The 22,944-nt window shown below is 44.5% G+C and overlaps 1 protein-coding gene across 1 annotated transcript in view; it reads right to left on the reverse strand.

The window, feature by feature from the left end:
• LOC103777302 (ski oncogene) overlaps positions 1-22,764 on the reverse strand; it is a 28,443-nt gene extending 5,679 nt beyond the window's left edge. Inside the window, exon 1 of the mRNA XM_008944854.1 lies at positions 21,629-22,764. Within this exon, the coding sequence (XP_008943102.1) occupies positions 21,629-22,544 (916 nt within the window). The 5' untranslated portion in view covers positions 22,545-22,764. The remainder of the gene's footprint in view (positions 1-21,628) is intronic.
• Between the last annotated feature and the right edge of the window lie 180 nt (positions 22,765-22,944).

A 22,944-nucleotide genomic window follows, 5' to 3' on the forward strand; every position in this document is an offset into this window, starting at 1 on the left:
CTACATGATAATCCTGATCACTGTATGTGACAGTTGAGTTGTTTATGCATTTGCTAGATTAGATATTCAGAAGCAGTGGTGCAATCACCACCTGTGCATTACTAACACAGTTCTGAGGAAGGTGGAGTGGTTCGAGATGTATGCCAACCAAAATTCCAACCCAGGCTTCATCTGCCGTGCCTACGTGGCATGGATGTATCATCCATCAAATGGATTCTGCTCTTCACCTTCTGTCACCTCACAATGTGGATTATCCCATGGTAAACCAAAGGCTCACTGCATAGAGCATTTCTAAAACTCAGAGTTCAGCTGTCAGTAATGGAACTCTTTTTATGCTTTCTCATCCAATCCCACTGCAGAGAGCAGGAGGAAAAGAATGGAATAAAGACAGATCTCCCCAAAATATTTATTTTAGATGCTTTGATATTCCTTAAGCCAGTGAGTAGCCTGGCCAAAATGGAAAGGGTTAAACAAAATGTAGCAAGCATATTTTTCAGAGGGGATAGAACCAAACACAAACATGCACATCCATACATTATTGGATTTGCTGGTTTAATCAGCAAGTACCAGTGACTCAATTAGCCTCTTAGCAGTGCCTAAATGCCACTAATTCAGCCCGCTGGCTGCTGCAGCATACATATACAAGCTTGTCCCTTTAGATTTAGCAGTAACAGCACCACTATTCTTCTCCTGACAGCACTAGGGGCCCAGACAGTCTCCTTCTCTCTCTCTCTTTTTCTCTGTTCTGCCAACCACACAGAAAGAAAAGACCCCAGGGCTGACTGTGTGTGAGCGTTGAGTAGGAGGAAAAAGGAAGAGGGAGACACACTATTTCTATTCATTTTACAGCTTCATCCATCAAAAGCCTTTCTAAAAAAATGTAAAATGCATTCCCAGAAGCTCATGGTTTAGAGCAACAGCCTAATAAGGTGTTAAAGAAAAGACACTGACCTAATCTTTAGCAGCCACATCTACTACACCCAAGTTTAACAAACCACAGAAGCGAGGGCTGAAGTAGCACTGTTTGAGCCTGTCTGATGCCCACTCTCACCATTACTACTCTGACCCTTATACTTTTTGGGTTTAGGATAAAGCACAAACATGTAAGCCATACCTTTGACTCAAACTTTCGTATCGTTGGCAATCTCCAATAAAAATTCATAATGCCTGTGAACAAACCAACTAACCAACCCCAGCCTGCTTTTTCTGTACATTCACAGCACATTTATTTGGTTAAATTTTGTGACTCTCCCTTATATAACAACTAGTCTTCAGGCAGATCAGTTCCCTGGTGGACTGTTGCACATTGTGCAGGCACAGAAGCACTAGTGACAGTCAGAGAAGGTGACAGGAACAGTAGGCTGGTGTTAGGGCAGGAGCCAAAAGGAGTTTTGGCAGCAGCTAGGTATATGTCAAATTAAAGTGACCAAACCACTACGGCTTCAAAAGTATTGACTCAGTATGAACAAAATGTGCTGTCAAAACACAACATGTCAGAACTGAGCCCATCAGATCTATTTTACTTGATGACTATACACAGAATTACAGGTCAGGAGAAACACAGGAGATCCCATAGGAGGAAAAAAAACCTTTGCTAATTAACTTACAAAGTGGAAAGCCAAGTATTCCTACCCAGCAAACAGAGCAAAAGACACATGAGCCCTTCTCCCCTTCACAATCCTTCGCAGCACTTAAAAAAGGTGGCTCATTAAAAAACAGTCCTCCTGACATTCACTCTGAAGCCACAACATTTGCAAAAGAGGCAATACTACTTTAAATCCCTCCCAGCAGCTTCCCAGCTGACAATCACTTGGCATCCAAAGGCTAGGTAGGAACTTGGCAATCACACAGGACTTCTACAATAATATTTGCAACTCAAAATGAAGCAAACAAAAAAGAATATCCCTTTCAAGTACCAGACAGTAAACAGGCCTTGCACTCCCACTCCCCTTTCCTTATTAATATTCAACAGTTTCAAATAAAGATGTACCAAAAAACCACCAGGGAATCCAAGGAATTCATTAAGTCTTCAGTATTTCAGTTCACCAGTCTCTGATTTCCAATCAGCTCAAGCTGGAGAGTCATTACTTCAGCTGCAGCCCAGGTCAGAGAAGACTAATCTCACAGTCACAACGCTGCCAGATTTCAGGTTCAGGATGAATGCAGAGTGGGTCTGGAATTACAAGAGGCTAAGGAGAACATAGTATCTTAATTAAGGAAAACCAAACAACCTGTCCCAAGCAAACAAGGACATAGATTCAGCTAGCACAAGTCAGGGCTTCTTAGCAGAAAGCTACTAGATCCACTCACTATGAAAACTGCAAACAGCATAAAAAAAGACTAAGTTTCCTATACTTATATGTGTATGCCTCATTTCGAGAAAGAATCAATGTATAAATTTTACATATCCTTCCCACTTACCACCCAAACCCAATCACAAGTATCTAGTTTTCATCTCACCCCAAACAGATACTGCAAGACTACCCAGAAGCAGCACCAGCACAGTCCATGCTGCAGAACTGCCCCTGCACAACCCCCACCTTTCCTGCAGGAAGCGAGAGGAAATCGTTGCCGCTTCGGGGAACTCCATGGGAAGCGTGTGCAGAGACAATATCCTGCCTGGTGAATCCTAGGAGCAGAGCACAGCTTCTAAAAATGGCCCCAGAGCCGCACGGCAGCTCCAGCTGGGTGGCTGCACCCACTGCCCCTGCCCAGGCTGGGGCCAGCTGCCCCCGAGCCCCCCCGCCCGCGGCTGCTGCCAAAAGACCCAGCAGAACCAGACCAGCCTCTCTTTGTAGGGGGGATTTAATTTTTTTTTAGTCGGGGGGGAGATGCTGGGGTCTTGTTTGCTTGGAGTTTTTGTTAATAATCAAACCTCCATCACCCATGGTGTAGGTGACCTTCAAGGTGAGGACACTTTCTTTTTTGAAAGTGCCACAGAACTCACAAGCTGAAGCCTGATATTCAGTAAATGCTGGAATTTCCTTAAATACTGTAGTGAGCAGGCCAGACAGAAGTTCTACTCAAATGAAGAGAGGTCACAATCAGATAAAATGGAACTGAAGACTGTCCAAAAACATTATCTTGAGGTGGTGATGTTACCACGGCTTATGGACATTTTGTCTTCCCTTGTCAGAAAAGCTGGCTTGCTAATTTATGGGCCGAGTGGGAAAAGCAGAGGGATACAGACAGACACAGAATACTTAAACCAGGACTCAGAATGGAGACAAAGCTCCCCTTTCACCTCCTGCTGCTATTTACCATCTGGGATCCTGAAAAGGGGGTGATGGGTAGTTTTGTGATAGGTTTGGCAAGGGGCAGGACATTTAGGATTTTCTGTGTGTAACGAGGTCATGTGTCAGCGCCTCTGCAGCACAGGGGAACACTATCCAAAAGAAGGCTCAACAAAAGGGTTGCCCTAGCTGGACTGAAAAGAAATTATATATTAAAATATCCTGGCACCAATGCAGGATCTTGATAAGATTAGTAATAATAATAAACTTGAAGAAAGTGCCTCCAGAACCTAGCTTGGAAAAGCACAGGAAAAAAATGAAGGCATGAATGCATCTAATTAAAAGGTGGATATTATTTATATTTTTAGAAGTGGTATGGCATTTAAAAGTTAAATTAAAATTTCAAATCACAGCATTCATACTTCTATTTGGAAACCAAACAGGTCAGTTCACTCAATGTTTCTTGTTAATTTTTGCTTTGTTCATCCCCTGACACTGTGCTTAGGAAGTAAGACCTCAACAGGCTTATATAAAATGGACTGCAACTCTGTGGAAGGGGTGAAGTCCTTTGTATTACAGAACTCTTTGACATTTCCACTAATGTTGGGGGTTGTGATGATGGAGATACAGCAAGGACTGACACCCTCAGTTTAAGAACCACAGTATATTTTTCTTTCTTTCTAACATAGCTCTGTTTCACAAAAGCAATTTACCAAAAGCCATTACATGAAATAAGGAGTTCTGGTTTACAAATGTTTCTTGTGTTTTCTTATAAAAGAATTATTAATAGGGCGAATTTCCCATCATATGGTGCTACAGTAAATCTTCAAACAGGATCCCTTAATCAAAGGACCTGAAGGAAACATCCCAGCCTGCTGCCCAGACCGGATGTCTGCTGACTGAAGTGATTCTAACACTGCTACTGCAGACAGTAATCTGTGCACTGAATTATTAAAAATCTATAATCTACAAGCAGCACAGATGTGGGAAGTAGTCACTAGAACTAATGCAGTACCTTCTTATCCATGTGTCTCAAACTCCTGGTTGATAGAAGCCCCCTTTCAAATCTTCCAGCTTTAAAGTGAGGACATCACTACAGCACCATCAACTCTACAGTGAAGTTAAAGGCAGCTTTTTTTCTACATTGCAGAAGACAAATGAGCAAAACTTCTAACTGAACTGAGGGAAAAATCAAAAAGCTATGTCAGGTCCATAAGAGCAGATCCTTTAAATCAATCACTGGATAAAACCTGTAAATCTGTGGGGCATTGAACTGAAAATGTTCTTGTTCCTCCCCAGCCTTTCCTCCATGCATGTACATGCATGATCCCAAACTGGAGCCAACACTAAAACCTGTAAATCTGTGGGGCACTGAACTGAAAATGTTCTTGTTCCTCTCCAGCCTTTCCTCCATGCATGATCCCAAACTGGAGCCAACAAGCAGTAAAAGGAATCACAATCAGCATATTGCTATGAGACACAAACAGATGGACACTCTCAGTCCATCAGAGAAAGGCTCTTCTACATACTGGAGTTCATGATGCCTCAGTCCTACACCGTGGAGCCAGGCTGCAGTAAAAACCCTTCTGCCAGAAAAGCCACAGTACACACAGCCTACAAACCTCCAGGCAAAGCCACAGAGCACCAGAGGCACTCCTGAGTGTTCATGCAAGCTAAAAGCCCTGCTCAGCATCCTGCCACCCAACACTCTTCTTCCCTGCCTTGGAGTATTCCTATTGTGTCATCTTCATGATGCAGAAATGAGCAGTGGTTGACCACGATGAGAATGGGGCCCTTCAAGGAACCACGGGATCACTGACTGTATCCTACAGTTGCTCCAAGAAGCCACCTTCACTCCCACTTAGCAACGGCCAGTCTGTGTCTCTAACACGGGCCTGCAAAGCAGGCAGGGTACCCAGACCCCTAAAGCCCTTCCCTCCTCACCCAACTACTGCCTAGAGGTACTTCCACAGACAGAGGAGGCAGACGTCTCTCTCTACTTTTAAGAAAAGTGCAGTGTTTAAAAGAACACAGTTGGGGGGTCAGGGGAAGCTCTTGGTGCCCCACCAGCCCTTTCCAAACCAAGTGCCCCATTACTGCGTGGTGCGTCACGGCTGAAGACCCTGCAGACCTCTCAGTTCTCACTGCTGGTTGTTCATGTGCACTCGGTGGCACCCTGCTACCTGGGCAGCTTCAGGAGAGGAGGTGGGGAGCGAGGCAGAGGGAAACACCTACAGGCTAAGTGCATGACAGTGAGCCAGGTTCTGCTCTACAGCCAGGATGCCTCAACAGCAACAGATGATAAACTGCTTTGCAACTCATATCTGGCTTTGCTGTATCTGCTATCGTGGGGATAAATGCTATCTGTTGATGAAAATGGGCATCAGAACAGCAGAGCTGCACCCAGTTACACTAAAATTTGTAATGTGCCAGGAATCTTAGTAGCTGGACCATCTGCTGTGCCGAGCCAGAGGAAGGGAGGGTCACATACTCCTATCTGTCCTGGAATACACTCAAATGCAATTCGGGATTATTATAGGAGGAATTTATAGAAATTAATCTCAATTCCTCTGTCTCCGAGGCTTTTGCCTTAATCCTACCATTCCCAGAGTTTCTCACATTGAGGGCAGGGAGAGAAGGGAAATCAAAGAGAGAAATGGAGGAAGGAAAGAACCAAAATTAGCTAAAGACTAGGTATTTTAAGTGAGATGGTCCTGGGCCAGACTGGAGGGATCCACCTGAACTCACAGCATTTTTCTTGTCATTTCCCAATCTAGAAAACATACTTGGCCTTTTGAACAAAGTGTTTTCTCAAAAACTGTCCTCTTGCTTTGGTCATCAGTTCAAGAATACAAAGCAACCACCAATACAAAACTGAGAATAAAATATGAAGCTACAGCAATCAATCTCCTTACAGTCTTGAGGTATATGTAAGTCATACGTGTGGTGATACAGTAATGGGTGATACCACATCATTCCACAGCACATTTTCCCACACTTAATGCCTCAATAAACCAAACCCAAGGCCACAAGACAGCCCCACCCGATACATAAATCAGAATGGCAGGGATGCCTTCCGAGTACCACGGGGTTAACTGGAGCCACTCTCACAGGCTCAGATACCCCAAATGATCCGAAACCAAACCCACCACGTTTCACACCAGCACGGAAACGTTGTTTGTATTTCTGTTGAGTTGTTTGCCTCACTGCAAGCCCACTGCCAGAGCAACGTCCCAGCATCCTGCAGTGGTGTGGAAGAGCGACTTGTCCAGACAGAACATGAAACAAAAGCAACCCTTGCACACAATGCATGACAACCACATTAGGCAGTCACACAGATACTACTACAATGATGTCATCAAGCCACAAAGAACTAACCAAAAAGAATAGGCTTCCATTCCAAATTTTATGTACAAAAATCCTTAATTTTTTCCTTTTTTAACGTTTTGCTCTGCTCTGAGACAATAAATATAGTTTTGCTTTGTCCCCACAAATTTCAGAGGAGCTTTATAAAGAGTGGGGCTCACATACACAGCAGCACAAAGGTCAAATGCGCTGGGCAATACTCAGGATTTGAAAATGTTACCAAATAAATAAATAAAATCACAGTTTTGATAGTTCTGGGGAAAAAAAAAAAAAACTTAGCAAATTTGCAACAAAACTGTTAAGTAATTAAAGCAAGACACTTCACACATGAACTTAAACTGCTAATTAAATCCCCCCTGCTTAATTGACTAGATTTGCATATCATTCAGCGAGGAATGGGGATGGCTGGGGCATTACACAAGTGCTTCCTTGTGCAGAAGGCAGCTAAGTAAAATAAACTAAGGATAATAAGAAAAAGTAAAGACAGTTTCTGAATGAAGTAGACATTTTCAAGTGAGATTTTCAGCTTTTTTGGTGAAGAATACTGGAACACAACTGACTGGAATCAGCTACTGTTCCAATAGTAATGTTCAGAACTACAGTCAATGTCTTATACCCATGCTCACTATCCCCCTACTCCAGCCTGCCATCACTAGTGTCTGCTCATGCATACAGCTCACAGTTACTCTCAAAAATAGGTTTATGTCCAAGAGAATCCACTTCTGCTTAGAATTCCAAATACATTAATTTCAGTAACTGCAGGAGAAAAAAATATCAATGTCTGCCCCTCTCTGCCACTAAACAGCATGAATTTAAAGGAAGGTTTGAGAAAACTTCCCGATCTGTAGAAGGAAAATCCCCCTTTGACTCTAAGATTAACTAGAGTCAAGGAAACCATGCAATTATCTGCCAGCTACATTGTACATAAATGACCCCAAGTATGCAGGATGAAACCAGTCTGTCCAAAGCCCTGCTTCAAGGAAGTCAGACTATTTTTTTTCATTTAACTGGATAAGGATTCAGAGTCAGAACTCAACCTCCCCACAGCATGACACGGACTCGCCGTTTCAGGCTGGTTAAGAGACAGGCAAACACCACAGCAGAAGTTAATACCTGCTCACAGCTGGAAGGTTACTCCTGCAGAACACACTTCCCTTTTTAAAAGAGGAGATTCTAGAGCATTTGAAAATGTTGTGCAAGAAAATGAGTTCAGCATACAAACCCAAAATCTGCTAGGCCTGCAGCAGAGCACTTCCTTCTATCTCTGAACGTTGTACTGCCATGACAGAGATACTTCTAGGGTTCAAGAGTGTGATAATTACATTATTAATTTAAATCATTTTTCATCTTCTAAATTGGAAAAATAAAACAATATGAAACACATTTAGCTTATTTATCTTGAGAAAAAGATACTTTTATAATACAGCCACCAATAAACACATCAGAACACTTCTGGTCCCTAGAGCTGCACCGTTACTGAAACAGGATTATGTGAGATCACTATCAAGTTTACTATCTGTAAAATACCCTGAAAAGAAAGGCCAGTTCTGAGTGGTTCCTTTTAATAGCCTGCTTTTTCTTGTCAGGCTTCTCACACCAATAATTGACAAACTTTTTAATCTAATAGCATCCCCCACTTATTCCAGAAATGGAAAAGATCACATATATATATAAAATAGGTACTCTTGCTAACAGCAACAGGAGCAGCCACGGGGTCAGACTGGCACTGTTCCTGATGGGGTGATGCTGACAGCACTGCCACACTACAGCAACCACAACAGGGCTGCTGCCACCTTAAGCCAGTGGTATAATGCTTGGCATCAGTATTTGCTTTGACAAAGGAGAGCAAGTCACAGAACGGGAAGAGCTGGGGGGCACCCCACACTAAAGGGCATTTAACACTGATCATTATTGTGTCTTCAATGAGACAAATACAAGCAAGGGTTTCCTTTTCTCTTTGGCTTGTTGGTTTTTAACTTAAGCTGTTTTTTAATTGATCTCTTGCTGACAGGACCAAGAAGGGGAATGAGGAGTGCAGGCGAGCAGTAAAGCACAGTTGCCCTCCATATTTTGGGAGCTGTGGAACCCTCCCCATCTGACCCTTGAGAAACCATCACTGATGACCAAAAAAAAAAATAAATTTCAGCACTGGACTCCTCATTTGGTGCTCAGATTTTACTGCTCCCAGCTGAAGCAACATCATGTTAAGATCAAAAGAGCTACTTTATTCTTTTACTAGATCACTTGCTAGGCCAAGCTGGGGAAACTTAACGGCAATCAAATCAGACAGGGCTGATGCTGATGTGAAAAGCAGGAATCGGGGCTTTTTACACTCAGATCTCAGGGAGTCCAGTGTAACAGCATCTCACCGAGCCCAGGACTCTCTGCTGCAAGCTGATGTCACATCAGTTGATAGCACATTCCATTCACAGATATTGATAAAGAGATTTTTTTTTTTTTTAACCTCAGCTTGTATTTAAAAAAAACCCCACACAATAAAAACCCCATCCTTTATCTAATTTCTAAAAGATTCTCTAAGACTTTGAAACATTAATATTCTTCTTAACAAAGCCAGCAGCTGCTCTGCCAGTCTGTGACATGGATGGTTTTGTTAAAAGGTTTTCATGTGGGTTTTTTTTTTTTTCAGTTCAGTGTGCTTTGCATATGAAACAGGACATTTCCCCACCCTCCAACCCCCATTCCCTCCTAATCCAGAAGGGACCTTACTTCCTCCCTCTCAAACAAGCAGCTCATTCAGCAAAAGGGAAATCCCAAGATGCATTTGGGCACAGAGCCTACAGAAGGAGCTTGGAAAAAAAAAACCCAAAACAACACACCACAACAACCACCATACCAAAAAACAACAACACACCCCCCCCAAACCGAAACAGCTACCAGTGTGTCCAAAACAGCAGGAAGAGGAGCAACTGAGGTGGCAATTACAAACTCACTTCTGCAAAGTGCTACTTGAGGGCCCAGATCTGCCATGGCAGTCATTTTAGAAGTTTTCCAGGGTAGCATTCAGCCTGGGCCCTGAGTAACAAACACCCCCCGACCCGCAGTGCTCCCCTGCCAGGGCAGGAATCACAGAAAGCCAGTCTGGAGAATCTTTTACATGACTACTGAGGTAGATTTGGTGGGGTGAATTTGGAGCAGCCCATTTGTTACTTTGCAATTATAATAAAGCAAAATCTTTTTCTGCTTTTAAAATAAAACAACTTTTTTTAAAATGAAAAAATTTTACAAAGAAAAAAATGAAGCAACTTTTTCTTAGTTGTTTGAAACAGGATCCGTGTATCTCCATAGCTCTCTTCCCTGAGACCTAATACTCACTTTGTGACAGCAAAACTCTTTACAGCAATTAATTCTAATGCCAAAGGGATTGTGATTTTGACTGAAGGAATAAAAAAAGTTCGAAATGGAGGGGGCTCTAATTAATAAGACATTTTTTCCACAAAAAAACCCATCCCCATAAAAAATAATACAGCAGATCTAATGTAAGGGTTTTCACATCTGTCAAGATGAGATCCAGCTGCTCTTTAAGAACATGAATGAACATCCCTCTTAGACAAAGAAATATATGAAGTTAGTGGGAAACTGATGAAATCAGATCAAGTTGGAGAAAGCTGCACCAATGAATTAGTCCAGCTAAAGAGGGCAAATTTGGTAAATTTCTAGAAATCTAAATTTAAATTTATATGTAAATTTATTAAGAGTAGAATTTAAATTCAGAAACAGACTTCTGAAAATACAATCTCCAATGAAATCCCACGAATTAGTCTAGATTTTCACTTGTATAATCTCAGCAGAATTTGACACTCAAACCACAGAGCAACATGTTGCCCCACGACCTTCCCTGAGTTAAAGCAAGGCACTGGGTGCACTTAGGACTATCCTTCAGGGTCTTTCCAAAGCAGCTCCCATTTCTGCCATTTACCTGAATCGGCTCCTGGCATGGTTTGCATGGCAGCGATGTCAAGGGGACTATTCTTACTGCATTCCAGGTCAAATAAACTGATTAAAGACCCTCAAGGTCTAGACCACAGAGTCATTTAAAATACTCTCTCTTTTCTGTAACAGTTAAGCCTCACCTACAAGTGCAGAACTAGGGCTGCCTGCTGGAGCAGTGCAGCAGCACAGCACAGGCCATGCTGTGCCCTCAGCGGTGCACCAGGGGCAGACCCTCCGGCTGTCCCCTCCCTCTGCCGCTCCCGACGAGGCCTTAACCCACTACACCAAAATCAGGCGAAACAAAGAGCAGGCTGCAGCTCTTTTAGAGCAACTTCTGTCTCAGGGACTGACTTTGGTTTGTAAGACGGGACTGTGGGGCGGTTCACAGAACCAGGTGAGGGCACAGCCTGGCAGCTGCAGGGGCAGGGTCCAGGGGCTGCTCCGGCTGGAGTGCGGCCAGGCCGCAGGCAGAGCTCATCCTCCCGCTCGCCCAGTGCAGGAGCCATCTGGGGCTAACTGGGAAAAACCTACGTAACATTTTTCATCCCGAGCCCTGAACTGCTCGACTCCCACTAAAGCAAAGCGTGACGATCTGTACAAATGCAAATGTCCCAAATGCCAAGACTAACATTTCTAAAACCTAATTCAGCTCTTTCAGCCCTTAGCTGCAGGCCGTTTACTGCCACTCCTTTTTTTCCACCCAAACAAAAGACCAAAGGGATGACTCAAAGCAACTTGAATTTCAAGCTAAAGCCACAAAGCACTGAATGCCTGATCTTTAATATTAAACAGGTGTGCAGACGATACTCCTCCAAGCCTCATCCCGGCTACGGTAATTGTTAAAAAAACTGCAAAAAGACCAAATTTACTTAAAGGGCGCATGGATGAGTTAAACAGTGCCATAAATAAGGATGCAAGTCAATGGTAAATACAAGCAAATAGTCGTTACTGCCCACTCCCTCTACCCCTTTTCCCTCCAAATCACTAATTTTTGTCTTTGTATCATACAGTTTTATAATGAAATTATACGATCATTTAAAATATAAAATTATATATTAATAAATTTTTTTTTCCTTCAGAGTTTAGTAATCTTACACCCACCATTTTTGCTCTAGAACCAACAGCACTAAAGAAGGATAAATTAATCTATTATAACAAAGATTTTTCACTAAACATGTTTCCAGAAGTTAAGTTTTTAGGAAAGAAACTCCTTTGCTATGCTGTGAGGGCGCAGGCCTTTGAACAGTAGTTCTGCATCCCCACTAACAGCCTAACAGAGCACTTCACACCACTTGCCCACGGGCAGCACCAGCTAGCCCTGAACATGGGCCAAAGATGATGGGGCTTCACCAGTTCTGCAAAAACCCACACTGCTGTGGCAAAACAAGAAATAGGCAAAAAGCCAAACAAACCTTGGGAGATATTAGTACAAGGACTCATGGTATGGCATGTTTCTTATTAGGGAGTGAAGGGGAACAAAGAAATACCAATAATGTTCCTAATGCTGCAGCCTGTACACTTTTGGATGTCATTTACTTCTCCCAGCAGCACTGCATCATTCTAAATACATCTATTTCAAAGGAATATTTCTAAATCATACCAGCATGGGTGAGATAATTCACACCCACTGAATAAACTGAAGCTGCTAGTGGGGAGTTAAGAATGGCAAATTTTTATTTTTTTTTTTTTTCCCTTGAATGACACTCCATTATCTCTCAACTGCTAAGTTTTTCAGCTGCAGAATGATGGTACTTTAGAAAAGGACCCTCAACATCGAATTTCATGAGAAATTCCTAATAACAAAAGTGTTAATCTGAAATCCGTTACAAAAGTTACTGAAACCAGACCACACTGTACCCTTAATATTGTCTCTTTTCTGCCTTTCTAGCCCATTACTCCGTATAAAAGCTATAGAACTTATTTTACTGCTATAAATATGTAAACCTGAAGAATCCTGAGGATTTTTTGTTCTGTTTTTTTTTTTTTAAGATACTTAAAAAAAAAAAGGACCTAGAGAAATTTAATACTTACATAGGCTTTTTTAATTATTTAAAGTAATTCACTGCTTCTAATTGGTACTACTACAATCTCTGCTTTAGTAAGCAGCAGGATCCTCACAAAACCTGTATTTTTTTAATACTCAGCAGAATTAATTTTCTTAGCCAGATCCTGAAGAGAGCCCCTACAAGCATTATGTATGCAGTCCAGCGACCGGCACTCCAGCGTTACATAAAAACAGAGAGAAAATTACTATCCTGACCCCATTCCTGCCATCTGAACTGCACGGGCAGCTCTTCAGAGCAGCTCCCCCACCGACACTGATAAGGGTTGTGTGCCTGGGTCAGCTGCCAGGGTTGGGGCTGCGGGATACAGTCACACAAACAGCCTCCTGCAGACGTTCACATTGAAGCAGGAGGTGACTCCAGCCTCCTCAAGTTCAATAAACGCACTTGACTGCAGCAGCTTTCTTCTCCTGCATTAAGTGACACAAAACAGTTTAACTGTGCTGGAAACAGCAGGGAAGTTTTCACTAAATGGTCAAAGATTACTAAGACCAGCATTACAGTTTTATTTTAGGCTCTTTCTTCACTGAGATAATTTGGAAGCCTCACTGTCATTATCTTCTGTTTAGCGGTAATAAAGGCAACAACTTCTTAAACAAGAAGAAAATCTGAAGAATGAAAGAAAACAAGTGGCATTATTGCTGGTACCACTGGCACATAACACTAATGGAGAGACACCTTAAAAGCCTTGCAGACCCCTCCCCAGAAGAGCAGCCAACTTGAGCACCTGGCTGATTCTGCTTGGGCATGAAGAACCAGAGCACGTAACACAGGTAATGTAGGAAGTGGAAGGTGCAGGGGACATCATAGAAATGCAGGGTATGACAGTGAAAAGATATAAAATGGGTTTTCCTCCAACCCTAACAGATGTTGTCCAATTAAGGATGCAAATAAGTCACCCTCTGCATTGCGAGTCAGAAAACACACACATAAAAGCTTTCTAAATACATTTCAGCTTAAACTTGCATAATTCTCCCAGTGGAGAAATCATTTTCAACTTATGTAATCCTTAGAAAGAGACATTATTACATACAATTGTGTGCCACTGAGAAGGAAGACGCATCTCTAGAAGAGAGGTGCACCCACACAGGATGAATGACACGGGTGTGAGGGCACCGAGGGGAAGGGCTGTGACAGGGACACAGCCCAGGCTGCTGTTTCCACAGAGACTGATCTGTAACCAAGCTCAAGGGGCTGCTCCCCTTTCACCAGCCAGAACTGTCTGTTATACTTAACCCAGACTTCCGAACACTTGATATCCTGTCTGCTATTTCAATGCCCTTACTCAATGTTTCAGACAGACATTACACAAACTGGCTGGTGAAAAGGGTTGAGAAACCAAGAAGCAATCCAAGTCAATGACCTTATTCTATAAAGCGATACCACTGACTGAGCAGAGCAGGAAGGACAAGGCACAGGGGTGCACGTCTTCCCAATGCACTGCTGGAATCTTCCACAGAGGGAGACAAGGCCTGGGCTGCATCTCACTTTGTTAATGTTGCTGCTGTCTTTCAATCCTTACAGCCTAAGCAACTCCTCTGCTGCCAGTGCAACTGACTCATACAAAAACACAAACAGATTCAGTTTTTTAAAAAATAACAAATAACAGAAAACCAAACGGTCACATTTTCTACAAAGCATGTGCAAAGGTAAATGTACATAAATCAATAACAACCAAAGCCAGAAACCAAGTTATTGATTAGCTCCTTTGCTGTTTATCTCCAGTATACAGGATGATGCTGCAATTTTTACATATGCAGAGAATCCCCATCCTCATGCACCTCTTCCCTGTCTTTACAGATCAGAATGTTAAGTAAAGACTATTTAACATGAGTAAGGGTGCCAGGACCTGTCTCATCAAACAATATACAGCTATGCAGCTTATCAGGTTGTTCTAATATGCATCCACTGCTTGGAGAAGCCAAGTTCCATGGAGCCAATGGTAAGAGCTCTACACATGGAATTCCTATTGGCTTCCAGAAGAGGTCTGTCCATGCAACACCAACAGGATCAGAGCTTGAGTTTGCGTCAGTGGGCTTGCTACCTTACCAAGCCAAAATTACAAATCAACAGAAGTCAGCTCAGGGCAGAGCGGCCAGGCCCTATTGAGCTTGCCCAACACAGACAAAACAGAGACACTCCAAGAACTGCACCTGATACAAGTCTGAGGCCAAGTTTATGGTCCTTGAATCTGCACCAGAAGAAGAGGCTGGCCCTTATCCCAACCGTGCATGTATTTCCTCATTCACAGAAATATACATTTTTTTAAAAATTGACAAATACTAAATACAGAAACAAAAGATCCCACACCCAGTTACACAGTCCTGTAAATGCCAGGTAAGGCCACAAACTTAGTGAAGCTACTCTGTCTCTACACCAGGGCCTTCTGGTTCAGAATCTGTCCCTCTATTCTACGACTGCAAGTACTGCCAGTCAACACACAGGAAGAAGTCTGATACATACACAAGTCTTCTGTGGTTTGTGGGTGAACTGGTTCCAATTACTACGACAGCTGACTGCTTGAGTGAGAACTGTAGAACTAGCCCCAAAGCCCCAAACCTTCAAATTAACCTCATATGTTCCAGAAGATATGGGAACAGGTGATTTTAGTAACAACCTGAGTTTGAATCTCAGCGCTGTCAATGAGATGTAAAGGACACACAAGACTACGCAAGGTGTAAATGAGGAAGGGAAGGGAACAGAGCACATCTCTTCAGGGCAAACTTACTTCTCTGTAGCTATTTTCCAAGAACACATACTGACTGTGCTAGACACCAAGTGGAATAAAAAAGGGGTGCAGATTTATTAATGTATATTACCCGGATTCAGAGAACATACTCACACAAACTAGATAGGATCTAATAAAACATATCATTAACACACATACTGTAAATGAAAAATTTAAAACAAAAACATGCTGTATTACTAGATTTTAAAGTGATGCTTCCTGTACGTGAAGATCAATTTGAATTAAGTGCTCTGTGGCCACTCAGCTCCAACAGATTAGCCTAGCAGTCGGCAGCATTCTATCAATAGACTCTACAGTTGAGCCTAAGTTACTTTTGTCTATGCTCTAATTTCTTTCCAAGAACCCTCTTTGGATTTCACGTAACTGTTCCATGCCAGTTCCCTCTAAACAAGAGCTGCAGTGTCAAGTTCAAAGTTCACACTTTTTTTAAAGAAAAAAAACATGCAAGAGCTGAAAAAACTTCTGTGGACACGGAGACAATCCCTCGTGCACTGGCAAAGCCGTTGGGCCAGCTCAGCCAGCAGCGTGAGCTCCCATCGTCAGCAGCAGCCACAGCCAGCCAGCCCACTCCCTGCTGCAGCCAGCACCACTCCAACCCCTTCCCTTCGGCGAGACAACGCTGTCAGAGGCGACAATAACACCAGGATCCGTAAGAACGGACAATGGAGCTCTTCACATGCCCACATCTTGCTTGGGCTCAACCATGGGGATGTAGCCCCGAAGCTGCCCCTGCTCTAGCAGGGCTGAGAAGCAAGAAGGTGCAGATAAGGTACAAGTGGGTGCCAGAACTTGAACCGCTGCGTTGCCTGGACATGCTCCGAGCAGCCTCGGCAGCCGCCTCCAGATGCTTTTACAGCAGGGATCTCGACGCGCCCCTCAGCAAGTGCAGACACCCCCTCACGGGTCAGCCCGCCCAGGCTGGTGATAACCACGTTCACAGCCTGGCAGAGCCCAGGTGGTAGGCTCCCAACACATCCAAAAAATAAACCCTGTTTACATGCATCTTCAAAGCGTGCTACTGTTTGGGCAGAACACACGCCCAAGCCCGAAACCACAGAAACGGAGCGGCAAGCGAGAGAGCCCAGACAATGAAGGGAGAGGCAGAGGTTTAAATATTTTAGGCTGTGATTTTCAAAGGAAGAGATTGCATATAATTCCCTCCCTAATTCAGGAGGACTGAATTCAGGAACTCGGGAACTATTCTGGGGCAAGAGAGAGACACAGTTGACTCAACATCATTAGATCATTATTTGAAGCATATTCTTTGTCTAACACACATGCACGTACCTGCTTCTTTGTTCTCCATCTACAACATCTATAAAACTGTTTGCACGCTTGGGAAAGAAATGCTGACGTCTGCTTAAACACTGACATCTCCTCAGGTACATGGGATTTTGTTTAAGCGTGGTATCGTTCTTGAAGTTCAACTTTTAAGCTGTAAAACCATTTTGAACTAAACTACCGCCTCAAGACTTCACCATTCCTGTTTTACAGACTTCAAAAATGTTACTGGAGATTCTATAATGTAATTCTCAAATATCAGGTAAACGAACAAATGACTTCATTGCTCTATGGAAAAACAACTGAACCCTCAGTTCTTAGGCACAATTTTACAAAAGTATTTATTATCAAGTCAGTTTGCACTAAAAAGAATAAATCCATCCAGCAGTATGAACGCTAGTGCCTGTGAATAAAACCAGAGTCTCTGTGCTACACCTGCCATAGGATTTATACCATTAGCAAATGAGGAAGGTCACCACTGCCAGCAGGCAGGTCTCCAGGCTGCAGAAAGATGTGAATTCTAGCTCTACGACTGCAGCCTTTCAGGTGGCCTTAAAGCACAGCAACCACCACGCAGCTCCTCAGAGCCCCCAGCTCCCCCCGACTCCGTCAGCACTGAGCTATTTCACTGCCAGCAATTTCTGTCCTTTGATTTGGCTGCACACTTGACCTGGCTAAACCTCCCTCCAGCTGAGAGAGCTGCGTGTTGTGGCAGCACTGGGTTGGGAGGCATTGTGAAATAAAGTGGGAGGCCTCATGTGCTCGTTTGTGTGTCAGTACCCAGAACGCTGCTTCTAGCTCCCAGCTACTTCATAGAAGTGCTGCTGGGACTGGAACCGTGGGAACGCCGCCGTGCTGGGGCGCGTGGGGGAGTGCACACGTGTGCAAGGAGAGCGCTCTCCCCTCCCCGTGGCTGAGCACACACGGCTCTGCTGAAGGCACAGATGTCTGGCACACAGGTAGGAAACATGAAGCGCTGTCAAACGCTGCTCCACTCCATAGTTAGAAAAGAAAGAGGGTTCCAAAGAGACAGGGTCAAACCCACCCTCCTTTACTGGAGACAGCGACCACCAAAGCCTTCAGGCTGCTTTCTGAACCGCCACAACCACGCCAGAGGCACACTGATGGTAAGAATGCAGAGCTGTCTGTCACACACAAGTGGAAAGGCAGCACCAGAGCCATACCAAGGACATACCTACACCAGCAAGTGAACGTTCAACATGCACAGGTCGTGAGCCCAAGAAAAAGGCTTTGGCACTGATGATGGATTTCTAAGGACCCCGTTTTGCAATGCTCTCAGATTATTCACATTTTAAACTTCTATAAATATCCCAGAATGTAATGGTTGTGCTCAGAGACTCTGCAAGACCAGAGAGCAAACAAGGCAGGATAAAAACCTGCATGAGCATGTGAGAAGACAGAAAACCCAGCGAAGGACACAAAGGAAAACAGAGAAGTTATCATATGGCTCAAGAAGAGAAAGAGCTTTGTGAAGTGGCAGGAAGGCGAAGGAGCTAACGGGAGATAAATCACTCATCCAAGGATGAACAGAGAGATTAAAAAAAACTAAAAACTGATAAAAATTAACTGATTTGATGGATAAAAAAAAAAAAAATCAACATTTTAGAAGAGAGTAAGGAAAGCATCTGAGGTCTCTAACGTTCCTTGATCTAGTGAGGGCTCCAGCTGTCACAACTCCCCACAGTTTTTGGTTCAGACTCCTTGCTGCCTTCATACAGATCTAGAAGAAACCTTCTCCTGCAAGTGGCAAGACCAGGCAACATTCATCTTCTTCTAGCAACCACACTGAGAGACAATATATCTGCATCAGTTAGCCACCTCTTGATACAGACAAATAGATATGCACAATGGATACTTGATGCATACAGAAATGCATTGGGAATGAAGTATCTAGGTAAAGCTATGCCTTGTAGCCATGCTGTAAAACCACACCGAGTTAAAAAAGGAAGGAAGAAAAAAAAAAAAGAGAGAGAGAGAGAGAAGAAAAAGGCAGTTCTGCCAGTATGCCGAATCTGCAACAGGGGCTTGTGCCAACCCAGCTCCTCCATTTAAGTCAGACCCTTAAAAGGCAGAGCTGTGCTGGCAGAAATCTACATACCTCGGCACGTAAACCTCATGGAGACACAGAAAAAGGTCAAAAACCTCCCTGCTTCTTCAACAGCCATAAAAATGGCCACATGCATCCCAAGCGACCAACATAGTAACAGAGCCCCAGGGAAAACACAACACACAAAGCAACGTGTACACACACATGCATAAATAAATTGTGAAACTGATAAAAAGCCCACTCTTGAAAGTAGCAGACCAACTATCTGACACAGCAGATCATGGCACAGAACACACACAAACACCTCTGTATAAAAGAGAACAAAGCCATGCAGAGATCTACATCAAAAAGGAAGACCACCACAAAGACACATATGCTCCACTCTTTCATCCACAGACAGACAGACACAGAGCCCAACAGACACACAAAACCCACACAGGCTGGCAGTAATTAACACACACACACAGACACGGCACCATCCTTTCATTTCCTTACTAGGCATCTCAACTTTACTCCAGTGTGACTTGCCCCTGGCCACGGCCTACCAATCTGAGCGCCCGATTACATCTCTCCGTAATTATCTGCGCACACTGCTACAGCACAAACGACCTTACCAGACCATATCCGTTGGCTAAGCCCAGTGGAAAAAGACTTTGGAAAAAGGAAGGATAAGCGTACAAAGCTCTGGCATCACCGTCAGGGTCTCCTCAAGACTGCACCACATCAGTAGGGCAGCCCTGAAGACAGCTCAGAAGCCTTGAGACTGAAGCCCAGTCCCACACAGGCTGCATGGTAGAGCATTGGTTTTTTCCCCACCCCATCTTTGAGTACATACTCCACTGTTCTTCCCCATCAAACTCCTTGCCACCTCCCAAATGAACCTTTGCAGGAAAATTAAGACTTTACAATGACAGATTTTTAGCAAAATTTTCTGAGAAACAGATGGCCTCTATTTCCTTACATAATTTTGGTGTTTGCTGTTAGGTGTCTTGAATTCACTCTGCAAGAAGTGCTGCACCGCATGCAGGGGTTGGAGGGGAAGGGAAGAGTGCTTGCCATGGTCTGTACCAGGACCTTCTGAAGGGTCACCAAAAAAGAGAGGCAAAGCCAAGATCTTTTCTTCTCCACCTGCAACCTCACCTGGTATGCTGGATCACTCACACAACTGAACAGACTGCCGTGAAAGCCTGGTAAGGGAAGGAAACCACATCTCTGCTAACATTCATTTTAATTACACTCTGAAAATGACCAAGCCAGGGACACAGTACCTTTCAGGAGCAAGAATATGGAGGTTTCTTGATTTTGCTTCCCAAACAAAGCATGCCCTAGAAAATTCATTTCCTAACATGAAAAAATGCCTCCGCTCTGGGAGGCAAATTCTCCTCTCACAGACATCCATATACATGTATCCCACCGCTCCATCTTAGCACATGACTGACAGAGAATAGACAAGCCATTAAAAACACATCCACCTCCAACCACGGGGATAATGTGGCTCATTACAGCAGAGCTTTGTCACAGCCGCTCTGACACTCGGGCGGGAGGAAGAGGAGGGGCGAGGACCAGCACTGGAGCGGGGGCTAAGCACAAGACCAGGAGCGAAACTGGAACTTGAAGGAGTGAGATTCCACGCCTTAATCAATAACCGTGGAGGCCAACCCGACCGGTTCCCTGGGCCTCCCAGGCTGCCTCCTGCAGAAACACTGCACTGTTTGCCCAGAATATTTTAAAAACCCTAGAGTTTGTTTGGGTATTTTGGTTGCCTTTTTTGTAAATAATAGCTCTATTTAAGCCTGTGTGTCTGCCCCTTCAAACGGGTATTTGGTAAGTTAAGTAAGAATTTTACTGAACGTTCTCAGTGGGCTTTAAACGCTGCCTGTCTTCGAGGTTTGTTGTCGCTCTTCCACTCCAGGCACATAAAACCAAAGAAAAGTTGGGGTATCTCCGGACAGATGAAGCAAAATCCAACAAACCTGCAGCGTAAAACTCTGGAGGAAGAGTTTGCTTTACCCTGGCCCCGGGAATGGAGTGCTCATCCCCCAGCCAGGTGCCTGCAGCAAGCGCTCGGGGCCCTGTGGCATCGCTGCCCGCGGATCAGGCCCGGTGCCAGGGCAGCCTCCCACCCGCACACCAGGGATCCTGGGAGCTAAGAGCTGCTCAGACAGAGAAAAACAAAAGGCACCTACGAGCCCTGTGCCGTAGCTGTCTGGCTGGCACACCACACCTGGGGAAGCTGCTGCTGCCCGCACGGACCCATCCACCGAGCCTGCGCCCAGCCCAGCACACAAAGCTGCGGGGAGGCGCCGACCCCACGGGGATGCTCTGAGAGCAGAGACTTCTCCATTCACGTTCCGCATGCCTCATCCCAACACCAGTAACCTGCACTACCGCCAGGATCTTTTCTTAACAGCCACGTTTTATTTCAACACAACAATTTAGAGCATCTAGCCCCCACCGCCACCCCTGGCAGCATGCAGCTGACCAGAAAACTGAACGGGTTTGCGCCTGGAGCCATCAGTGGCTGTTATTTTTTTCTCCCTTATTCCTTGTCTTGACCCCTAACCGAAGCTCTCCAGACCCGAAATCACACACTTCCTGCTCCAGTCTGGGGCAGTGCGATGGGTTCCAAAGATCAGGCTTCACGTACAGTGAGACACACAAACACACATATATAATTTAAACAAACTCCAACTACCGTGTTGAGAACACAACCAGAGAAAAAAAAAGGTGCCACCTCAAACACTGCTCGTCTACATTAACAGACACGTGGTGAGAATTAAGAACACCATTAGATTGCTAAATGACTCAAAGGAGAAGCAGCTGCTAACAAATTGTGACTATCAAGGGATGTTACCGAAATTATAGATGATTCTTTTTCTCCTTCTCCCCCCACCCCCTCGAAAATTAAAGGCACCACTTACCCTGGGGGCTTTCCTTTTGTATTTGTTGTTATAGTCAAATTTTTCTTTCATTTCATCTAAGAGCTGGCCCAGTCTAGCTTTCTCCTCTTTCCCAGTGTAATCCTGGCTGAGGAGGATATAGGATCTCCAGTTTGCAGAGTCAAAGCCCCAGTGGCAAGTCCTGTTTTCCAGCGATTTGTGAGAGTGGACCACAAATTTGTGAGGTGGGTACATAAGCCTGCAGTCCAAGCACTGGATGCAGGCTGCGCTGGGGTTACTGTAAAGCTCTGGCACCAGGAGTCCCTTACACTTCCCAAAGCACTCGTGATACACCTTGAAGCTCTTCTCGGTAAGCTCCAGCTCAATTGTGCTAGAGAATTCCTTCTTGCAGTGGGGAGGGTAGGTGCCACCATAAAGCAAGGCGTTACAAAGCCTCTCAGCATCAGTTTTAGTGATGAGCCCGCAGGAAGGAGCGGAGAAGGGCAGGATGCCCATGACTTTGAGGATTTCCAGCTGGTCAGCAGTGCATCTGGAGCAGTAAATATGTAGCTCATCACACACCGAATTAATCTGCTGCAGGGAGAAGTCCCTGAGCACCGAGTTCAGGATCTGGGGCAAGCAAAGCCGCTTTTCTCCACCCACCACGAAGCAGGAGATGGTTTCCCCTTCCAGGATGGTCTCGCACCTCTCCGTGGATCTGTCCGAGGGCATGAAGAAGGGACCAGGCATCACCGGAGGAGGCTGGATAGGGGGCAGATGCAGTACAGGTTCTGCCGGGTCTTTGCCATTGTCTTTCTTGTACATCTCCTGTGCCCATCGTGCTGAGAAAGCAGCAGGGCCACCCAGGGAGCTCATAGAGCTCAGATGAAACTGTTCCAAGGTCTTCTGCAGTCCTGGATGAGGCTGGAAGCTGCTTCTACTTACAGTCTCCATTTTTTAGTTTCTATTCCCAAAACAAACAACAAAAATCCCCAGTTATCTTCCACTCTGGTACAAATCCACTTAAGGGATTATTATTTTTTTTTAGGAAAAAAAATTATTAACAAAATCAAACAACCCACCCTTGTTTTTTTTTTCCTCCTTCCCACTCAGGTTTAACAATCCGCTAAGGAATAGGAAATAAATCCTTTTGTATGCGTGTCTCTCTCTTCTTGCTTTTCTCTCGCTTCGTAACAAACCTCAAAGCCTCCAAGTCTCCAGGCTGCCCCGGCGGAGCAGAGAGTCACGGCAGAAAGAGGTCTTCATCCGAGCCGCGCAGCCAGCCCCGGCACAGCACCCCCGCCTCCCGCCCCGCACGCACTCCCGCACTCACACACACGCCACCCACGGCAAC

This window comes from Merops nubicus, unplaced genomic scaffold (assembly GCF_000691845.1).
Source record: "Merops nubicus isolate BGI_N331 unplaced genomic scaffold, ASM69184v1 scaffold21437, whole genome shotgun sequence".
Lineage (NCBI taxonomy): Eukaryota > Metazoa > Chordata > Aves > Coraciiformes > Meropidae > Merops > Merops nubicus.